This window comes from Trichomycterus rosablanca, chromosome 15 (genome assembly GCF_030014385.1).
Source record: "Trichomycterus rosablanca isolate fTriRos1 chromosome 15, fTriRos1.hap1, whole genome shotgun sequence".
NCBI classification, from domain to species: domain Eukaryota; kingdom Metazoa; phylum Chordata; class Actinopteri; order Siluriformes; family Trichomycteridae; genus Trichomycterus; species Trichomycterus rosablanca.
In genome coordinates, this window is record NC_086002.1 from 28494290 (window position 1) to 28504829 (window position 10540).

Sequence of the window (10540 nt, forward strand, 5' to 3'; positions counted from 1 at the left end):
GGGGGGTGGCCGAAGATTAATTTATGGTGGCCATGGCCACCACTGGCCACCCCCTGGCTCCGCCCCTAGTTCAGAAGATTGGGAAACTTAGAATAATCACTTTGAATTAAATTATTTGTCTTTCTCTTAATTATTAACGTTCAATAAACACAAAGAGCGTGGGTTCACGCCCGGGAGCTGAGAACTTAATGATCTGCTTTTGTACGTAAATCTCAGTGCTCCCGAGAGTGGGCGTGACCACCACGAAAGTTTTCAGAGCACTGAGCACGCTCGCTCGTGCCGGAAAAAGAAAAGAAGGAATATTCCGTTCACCGTAGGGAACGAGCTGAGTGCCAGAGAATGGCGATAAACTCCCCGCTTCACTTGAATGACGGGGAGAGTAAAGTTTGAAAGATCTACCTCAGACAATGAGGTGGAGTGAAAAAGAGAGAGTACTGCGGATCCTCTGGTCGAGGAGAAGGTGCAGTTACAAGGGAAGAGATTGAAGGAAATCAGGAGAACGCAAAGGAGTCACACACTGGCTAAATCTTTCCCTTAATTACTTTTATTACCTCGGCCCCTGGGCCTACCGTAAACTCTCTATGAGACCTCGCGTTACCTGTATCCCTGACAACGTGCAAGAGAGCACAAAGGAAGGTGTGATGAGGAAGCCTGACTGAGCACTATCTTAAATACACGTGAGCGCTGATTGCCCGAGGGTGGTTTGGGAGTTGTAGTTCTCCTCCCTCGGGGCAAGTTACGGGCTGTACGCCCTCTGGTGGCAACTGATGGAATCTCGCGAAGTTGGCTCCCTCCAGTGGTCGCGGGGTGTGTAGGCCAACTCCTAACATCAAAGACTTCATTTTTATTTCATTGGTCTAAATGCTAAATAAATGCTAGCTGGGATCCAGGGTTGGATCTATGATTGGCTATGTGTCAGGTCTCGGTAAGGGGGTGGGGGGGATCTGTGGCCCCCTATATATAACTCACCTGCTGCAGTCCAGGTGAATTTCAGCACTGAAACATGAAAGACAATAAAGTTTAAATCAGCATCATATCGGTTTGTGACCGAATTCCTGTAGAAGCTTCATCATCATTTGTACGTTTACTGAGTTTAATTTAAATTGTACATTAAACTTTTACAGCTGTTACTTCAGGCGACACTGTCCACAGTAGAGTGAGCTTTACATCAGTGTCAGCTTGGAGGCTCCAGACATTTTTCTGTAACACTGATATTAAACTATTTTAAAATAAATCTAAAATACAAATCTAAAATCTTTTTAGCTTTTATTTCCCCCTTTATGTTCCATAAATAAATACATTTACGGAATTTTCTGTAATAATGTGTTTACATATTCTTGTAATATTTAAGACTGTTTCCTATAATATGGTAAAATCAGTTTTAAAAAGGCACAAACAAATAAAATAATAAAATAAAATACCACAGCATGAAATTTAAGTAATCAACTACAACAGACTCCTAACAAGACCATTAGATTTAAGATAAAGATCAAACTGCAATAAAAATCTCTCTTTAATCTAAGTTATGAATTTTCTTATTATTGCATAAATTATTTTAATGTAATTTTACTGTAATTAATTAAATTAAAAACAAAACTCAGGAGCGTTACTCACCTGAACCAGGAGGAAACGTTGCCCAAATAAATAAAACTATAAATAAATCAAACACACTCTGTAAGTGATAATTCATCTCATTTATTATTTTATTGCTTCACACACTTGGTTTAAAATCCTTGTTCTTTAACTGGATCCTGGACTTTTCTCTTTAATAACGGAATACCCCACGGCTGTGTCCTAAGCCCACTATTCTTTACCCTGTTCACACATGGTAGCGTCATGAGACATCAGAGCTCATTATGAAACCTGACATGCAGCCCAGGTTCTGGACTGCGTTACTTAGGGGGCAGTGAGAGAAGTGCCGGACCTGCTTGTGTTACTTTACTTTCACCCTACGCACGGTGTTACTAGGACTAAAAGTGAACACTACTTACAGTAATAACCGAACCCCTTTTAATTCCCACGGTAGCAGCAGTTTCCTTCTGTTTCATACACATCGCCCCGTCTCAGTCTAATCTGCAGCGTTTCTCTCCCATTAATAAAAATGCGGAACACCTAGTTTAGTTTCCAAATAAGGAACGATTACGTGTGACGCAGGCACGTAAGTGCGTTACAAAATGCATTACAGCGCCTGCGGTACGAAAAAAAGAGCTTTAACATGATCGCCCCAAAAGGTGCGGTACTGTACGGAACACAGCTCGATGCTGATTGGACGACGATATTCCGAGGCAAGACTGACTCCAGAACAGTCACAGATAGTTTAACACTGGTTGAATGTGATAGAAACATTTTTCCCTTTCTCCCTTTGGTGGTGCGTCGCCCGATCGCCCTAATGAACGAGTATTTATCCCATAGATAACGTCGTATACATACATACATATAAACATATAAATGTGTGTCAGTCATGTTTATTGTGTGTCTGCTGTACATGAATGTATATTGTGTGGAGCTCTGTGTGGCAGCCTGACAGCATTTCATTCAGTTTCAACCCTTTAATTGAAACTTTCTCCTCTAAACTGTTTATGTTTAATGCACACAATAATGCAGGTACAACAACAACGATAATAATTATAATAACAATAATTATTATTATATCAACAATATGAACTATTGTTTAGTTTAATTATAATTAGAATAATACATGTACATACCCCAGCAGTAGAAGAATGAAGAGAGCAGGTAATAAAATATTTGGTCCTAACCGCATCATGTTTGTTCGTCTGTTCACAAACACCGAGTGCCAGAGTGACGCAGTGAGAAGGTTATTAACATGTTGGCTGTAAGTGACTCCACCCCAAATTTTTTTCTGACCAGGTAAATGCTTAGTGTTCACACTGTCACCATGACAGACATGCAAATAGCTGCAGTCCTAAGAGAGACTCGACCTTCAGCTCAAACAGAGAGGAAAAATTCAATCACTTACTTTCAGCTAATCTCACCTGATCAGGGTTGTGGTGGATCCAGAGTGTTCTGTGTTAGGAACATTTGGTGGATGCTAATGATACACATGGTTATTTAGAATGTTACTGTTATGTTTACTTCTATAATTTATGAATATTACGTTACGTTCATTCAGCATGTTTGTATGCTAATAATAAATAACATGAATCCTCCTCAGCGTGGTTATACACTAATAATAAATAACATGAATCCTCCTCAGCGTGTTTATACACTAATTGTCAGGAAACACGCTAACATAGTACAGAGCACTTCCATAGAGAACTACATTTCCCAGGAGACCCTGCAGGATCATGTGACCTCTGACGGGCAGCCATCAACCTATCCAAGAGCAGTTTCACCTGAGTTCTAATTTTACACACCTGTGCTATAGGTTATTTTAACAACCGCGTTTGTTTCGTCTGAAGTATCGTATCTGTTTAAGTACATACCGAGCGTTTTGAATATATTTTGTGATTTCTGGTTTTTGACTTTCGCGTGCTTTTGACCGTGTCTTTGGATCTCCCTTTAGCGGCTGTAGTGTGTTTTGGATAACGACCGTGTGCTTGTATATTTGACTTCGATTTTGGACTGTGATTTAACTTGGCAGTCCGGCCTATTTTTGTGCATTTTCCGCCTGAAAGAAATACCTAGTTTCTAAGGCTTCTCATTCAGAAAGTTTATAAGATAACACAAAAATTATACTTCAGTGTTATAGAAAACCCTTTAAAGTATCAGAAAAACACAGCCAAATGCCATAATGATATTTTATTATGCTCAAATGATTATAAAATAACCCAAAAATGTAGGCGCTTTTTACTTTTTTTTTGAAAATCCAAAGTATAAGTGAGTATAAGTAGGACTGCAGGTCTGTGTATCACCTAAACAACACTATAGAGTTGTGCTCAAGGGTGTTTTCTAACATCAACTCAAATTTTAGGCCTCTAACTCATTCTGATCTGGAGTTATTGAAGTTGGAACAATATGAGACTGCTCTCCAAATCTCTCCAAAGCTTTCCAACTCAAAATAAACAGGTTATACTGCAGATTAAATGTGTAAAATGCATTATTTATACTTTATAAAGTGATTATTTATAACATATGTATGTGGTTTGGGGTGTAAAACGTTCTCACATTCTGTCCCTGCAGCTGTAATGCACCCCTCCCCCTCTCCCTTCTCTCCAGCCTGAAAGCGATACTTTGTGTCATAACGCTGCACGCAGGCAGAATGAGTCGTTTCAAACCAAAGATTCGTTTGAATCGAATCAGAGGGCTTTGACAAGCATTTCTGCTAAAGAATCACTCACTGATTTGACTCAGTGGTGAGAAGTGTGTGTGCGCGCGAGTGTATCCATGGTGACGGTGGGTGAAATACAGCTGTTTAGAGAAATCCGATAGGTTAAATTCAAAATGGTGGGTGGGATATAAGCTGGTCCTCCAATCACAAGCAAGATATGCTAATATTTTTGCATTTCTCCAATGAAAATAATTTATTCTGTGGGGTCATGAATAACTGTCTCTACATTGGCTGTAACGGTACAACGTGACATGACGGATAACCAATGAGCAGAATCAGTAGGAGGGACGTTTTCTGAACGTTTTAAGCTGTTACGACGAACCTTTGGTCGAGAGGCCCTGAAGAAGCAGTCGGATAATCCAGAAAGTACTCTTCAAAACACTTTATTAAGTGTACAAAATGATCTGTGAAAATATGTCAGAGCTAAGCGGATCGGCGCTCTTTTTCTCCTGTAATCGGGATGATCACCAGCCAAAAGAGAGCGTGCGTCTGAGCGCGCCGGTTTTTTAAACTAAGCTAGGCTCCTCCTCCTTTACTGCTGGTGGAGCCAATGAAATGTGCTAAAAAGCCCAGGGCTCCGCCTCCCCCCCCCCCCTCGGTAGGAGTCAGGAAGGGAGCATGGCCGGCGCCATTTTGAACAAAGGGGACATGGCCGGCGCCATTTTGAACAAAAGACCACGTGGGTGAATGCCGGAAAACTTCCCATATTAAATGTACGTTTTTATGTTCCGAAAATCCTAACAAGCCCCCCTTGAAAGCATCTTAATGCTTTCACATTAACTTTTAACTTTAGGTCAGGTGTTTCTAGATTCCAGGAGAAAAGGATAGCTGTCAGCAACCCCCCAATTTAACCCCTTCTGACTTACATGGCCACTGGGCTGAATTTTTACAATAAAAGGTATCTAAAAATAAAAAGGCTAGCAGTTAAACTAAAGGAACCGTACCTATCGCAACAGCTCCTAACCCTAAAACAAACAAAAAAAAAAAACAAAAAAAAAAAAATAGAATAGGAAAACAAAATAAAGCAATAAAAAAAAATAGGAAATCAAAAACGAGAAAAAATAAAAACAATGGGTGCGTAGCTTCTACAGGAAGTCCGTTCAGGTTGTCCTCCACCGGACGGAGCTGCAGATATTCAGAAGGGGCCCATAGCTCCTGTTTCTCTGCATGGCTCCTACTGTCCCATGGATTCTACCCTGTCGGTCTTACCTGTTTCCGCAGCAGCACGAACTTTTAAACAATGAAACACAGGGAATATCCTTCATATAAATAGCAGAGTATCAAACATATATACATCGTAAACAATCCTGAGCTAACCCCTTGCGTTTTGTAGCTAAACTATGTGTGTTGTACTTAACTAGTGTTTTTAAGGATGATCTGTGTGTCTGCGAACTATATGCTTATGTTTTTCCCTCCTAGTCTAACCAAATCCTTTCTCTTCTTCTTATTCCGGTGGCTCCTCTGGACTCTTCTTCCGCATGGTTGGTTTCGCTGGGCGTTTCTGCTGTGATTTGTTCCCTGTTGGCTGGTCCAGTTGGTGTCACTTCTGTCCCTCGGAGTGGGTCTTCCAATTCCCACGAAGTCTGCCTCTGCCAGTCCTTCCACGTCTCCTTCCTTCCTCTCGGTGTATGATCGGTAGTGCTGGTCCTCTCTCCTCATTTTCTCTGGACGGTTTTACCTTTAATTAAGCAGAGTTAGTAGCACTTATGCCGCTCAAAGTGGGTCTTCCGGCCCACCTTCAAGGGTATCCTCCACCTCATCATCTATATGATATTTAGACAAATCAGCCAACACCATCTGGATAACTGGAGGATCCTGCCCCCCTCTGCTTCCTCTACTCACTACTTCTACCACAATTTTTTCTATTAATACCCTGATACACGGGACACCACAACAACAACATACCACTAAAATTGCCAATCCCACACATACTGACATCACCAAACTCGTAATAGCTCCCTTCCATGGTCCAAACATCTCTTCTAGCCACTTGACCCATTCATTGTCTATCCCTGAATTTTCCTTCCATTCTCGTGACAAAGCCCTCAATCCTTCCAAAGCTCGTGTCACACTACCATCGGGTGCAGTATTATTAGGGATGAAGGTGCAACATGATGAACCCACAATCTGGCAAACTCCACCTTTCTCTGCTAACAACATGTCTAATGTCATTTTATTCTGTATGGTCATAAGTAAAGTCTGGAATTAACAAATCTCTGCTGATTGTAATAGAGATAGTTTATCCAGTCTACATTCTTATTGATAGTTACCCACCAAAAGAGTGCACTTTCAAACCCTGCAGCAATCTGGTTCCTAGCCTTAAATTCATCTGGGACCCCCCTTGGGACCCCTATACCTTCGATCCACACGGTCTTGTCGAAGGATCCGCCAGGTTTGACCTCTCGGGTGTCTCTTCGATGGCTGTGGCGATTGGTCAGGACGTCCGCGGCTTCCTCCACTCCGTGCTGCTTGTAAATTCTGAAAGGCATAATCAGAAAGACCAACGCACACTCCCCAGACCAATTCCCATGCAACCTTCGCCAGATTCTCACATCTCCACACAATCATACTAAATCCGCCCTCCTGAATTTTTGTGCGTTCAGCTGGCTGCCTGTATAATTCCCATCACTATCCAGGATAATGGTTACCTTACACCATCCTTCTGAAAAATGTCCCCTGTTTATCGGTAAAGGGTCCTTCAGGGACAGGAAACCGTCCTGCAGTCACTCTATACTCTGGTTTTGGATTGTAGCTCTGACACACCTCACAGTCAACTACGAACCTCTTCACCATATCCCTAATGTGTAGATGCCACCAATTTTGCATCAGACTGTCAAACATGTTGGACGTACCTACATGTGTTGGACCATGTGCTTCTTTCATCAATAGTGTGAGCAAATGTGATGGTGCCACAATCAATCCTTCCTTACTTTTCCACAGTCCTTCCACTACACTAGCTCCCTTGTCTATCCAGCTGTTCTTTTCATATGCTCCTGCCTTTTCCTGCATTTCCCTTACCTGCTCTTCTTTTAGCTCAGGCAAGTTTTCTGACGCCAACACCCCCATTTGGCTAATGCTTTGTTGCCTGATCTGCTGCATCATTACCTAGTGTCACTAGTCCAGGCTTTTTTGAATGACCCTTACACTTAATCACAGCCACTCTCTTTGGTTTATTTACTGCTTTCAACAGCTGTAAAATCTGTGTTGCATGCTTGATGGGTGTCCCTTGTACAGTCACTAGTCCTCTCCTTATCCACTGCGGCCCATCTAGATGCAACGCAGAATGGGCATATGCTGAGTCTGTGTAGATGTTAACTGTTTGATCAGCAGCTTTCTCCAATGCTTTGGTGATTGCTACTAACTCAGCCAATTGGGCAGACGCTGGTTGTTCAATGATTCCTGAGTCCACAGGGATGAAACCCTCTTTAGTCTGCTTGACTACTGTATATGAGGCTACAAGTCCCTTGTCCCCTTTGTAACAGCATCCGTCACAGAATAGAGTCAAGTCAGGGTCCTCTAAAGGAGTGTCTTCCAAATCTTCCCTACACTTCAACAGTTTTTGTGTAATTTGCTCACAGCAATGTGGTTCTGCATCAGGGTCAGAATTAAGACCTTCAGTCATGTTCACCATTTTCCCTGTAGTGTATATAAGAGATATGAGGTTGAGTGAGAATACTATTGATTCTGTCTTTTCTCGCTTTGACAGGGTAAAGGCTGTGGAAATCAAACATGCAGTCACACCATGACTTGTATTGACAATAAGAGGATGACACATGACCAAATGTGCTGTTTTGGTCATTGCTGTGGACACAACCTGGTTGACCTGTTACCACAGGGTCCAATCTTGAGCTATGGTACAAGAGTACAGCTCTAATTTATAATGCCATTCTTTTCAGAAACATCCAAATAGAAAGGGTCAGAGTATTTCGGTTGTTGTAGGTCACTGGCTAAGGTCAGTTGCTGTTTTAATTCAATAAAAGCAGCATCAAGGGGCTTGGCCCACTCTACTTAGGTTGTTAGGTTTCTTTGACCTAACCTGGTAATTTCAGCCCTCAAAGGTGCAACCAAGCCTGAGTAATTAGGGATGTAGTTCCTGGAATAACCTGTCAAGCCAAGAAAAGACAGAAGGTGACTCACGGTAGTTGGCTTCGGGTGATTCAGGATGCAACCTCTGGTGTCAGCAGTCAGGGAGTGACCCTTGCTGGAAACCCTCCATCCTAGAAATGTCACGACAGGTCGGCATATCTGCAGTTTGGCTTTGTTGACTTTGTATCCTAAGTTCGCCAGATGAGTAAGAATGGTAACAGTATCCTGTAACCAGAGCTCTTCAGAAGTACAAGCAATTAGCAAGTCATCAACATATTGAATCAACACGGTGTTACTACTCAAAAGGTTCTGTGTCAGTAAGACAGCTAGACACAGGGCTACCAGTTTTAGTGCATTTTGGCTCTTCATGGCCAGTCTCACCTGTTCCCATCCTTATGTCAAACTCAGCCCTTGAAGTTTCTAGCTGATTTGATAACCGTCTCAAGTCCCTCTCATATCTGCCAAAAGCTTCATTTTTACTCAACTTTCCTTTCCTTTCATTCCACATCCAGATCCTCACCAGTAATACACCTTCTCTACTGTTACTGGCCCTAATTTTAGGCCTTACAACCCTACCTTGCATTTTACCTTGTTTTCTTCCCCTACTTGCTCTCCTCCAGCTGCTATCTTCACTTTCAATATCTTCCTCCTCTTCTTCTTCTGATTTACATTTAAATTTTCAGCATTTAGCAGACGCTTTTATCCATAGCGACTTACACAATGAGCGGAACACGATGAGCAATTGAGGGTTAAGGGCCTTGCTCAGGGACCCAACAGTGGCAACTTGGTGGTGGCGTGGCCTGAACTGGCAACCTTCTGCTTACTAGTCCAGTACCTTAACCCCCAAGCTATCACTGGCCCCGATCTTCTTCTGATTCCTCCCTCCCAGATTCTAGTTCCTGTTCTCTTGGAGGAATATACTCAGCCCTCTCTACTTTATCAGTCAACATTTTTACTTGATCTGTTAACACATTGGACAATTGCTGTACCTGTTCTTGTACTTTCATTTGAAAATCAAACTGTTGCCTTCTAAGCTGCTCATATTCTTCTGATTTAGCATGTAAAACCCCACTTAGCACCTTTAATGTCACATTTGATGTGTGTATGTCTTTACCTTGTTCACTCTGATGCTCATTATCAGTGTGTTTGTGTGTGTGCTGTAAAACAGGAGCGCTGGGTGTGGTATTTGAGGTATGTGTGAGAGTGAGAGACGGGAGGGAGGTGGCCGTCTGCTCAGAAATGGCTGACACTACCTATGGGGAGGGGCGCAGCTCAGCACAGCTGTGTCGGGCGGCGCCATCTGTGCTGAATTGGTTACTTCCTGTTTCTCCTCAGTGGGTGTGTGTGTGTGATTTTCAGCATGGGCAGAATTCACGTTTAAACAAATGGCTTCTTATGTTGGACTATAATCTGTGTCAGAGCTAAATCATTTTCAGCAGATATTAAAACCCTTTTAAAAGTAAATTTTTTCAACCTTTTAGCTTTCTCCAATGCACTATCAACTACAGAGGGGAGCACATACAGTATTTCTAAAGTTTAACATCAACACTACAATGGAAGCCTTAAACTTTTGGATCACGTAGACATGTGTTCCTAACTTCACAACCCCCACACTAGGGCTGGACGATATGGCCAAAACCCATATCACGACACAACTCCCAACCTCGGTCGACACGACACAATTCCGATACCGACATGAACAATACAAATCCCAGAAAAACTGCCAAAAACACCAACATTGAAAGGCCTCACATGCAAACCTCTGAACCCTGCGACAGTCCATGAAATCTCACCCTTTACAACCACACAATATTTTAGAAACAATAACGATATATTAGCTTTTACCTTTTACTTGTATTCAGCATTTGTATACAGAGAAAAACACGACATCACTCTCAAACAAACACAAGCTTTGACAATATATAATCTAATATATTAACATATGTCTTAATCAGAGGTGGAAAGAGTACCAAAAAAAACTGTATCCAAGTAAAAGTACTATTACTCCAATGAATCCTTACTTAATTACGAGTAAAGTTACTACTCTAAAAATCTACTCAAGTAAAAAGTAGAAAGTAACATTTAAAATGTACTCACAGAGTAAACAGCAGGGGGGGGGGTCTCTTCGGTGTAACAGGAGTGGATATAAATCTCACAATAGTT

The 10540-nt window shown here is 41.9% G+C and overlaps 1 protein-coding gene across 1 annotated transcript in view; it reads right to left on the minus strand.

Annotated features, from left to right (window-relative positions):
- Positions 1–8768, minus strand: part of LOC134328464 (globoside alpha-1,3-N-acetylgalactosaminyltransferase 1-like) — a 17179-nt gene extending 8411 nt beyond the window's left edge. Inside the window, exons 1-2 of the mRNA XM_063009557.1 lie at positions 8759–8768; positions 8328–8616 (exon numbers count right to left, since the gene is read on the minus strand). Coding sequence (XP_062865627.1) covers positions 8328–8616; positions 8759–8768 — 299 coding nt within the window. The remainder of the gene's footprint in view (positions 1–8327; positions 8617–8758) is intronic.
- Positions 8769–10540: the final 1772 nt, after the last annotated feature.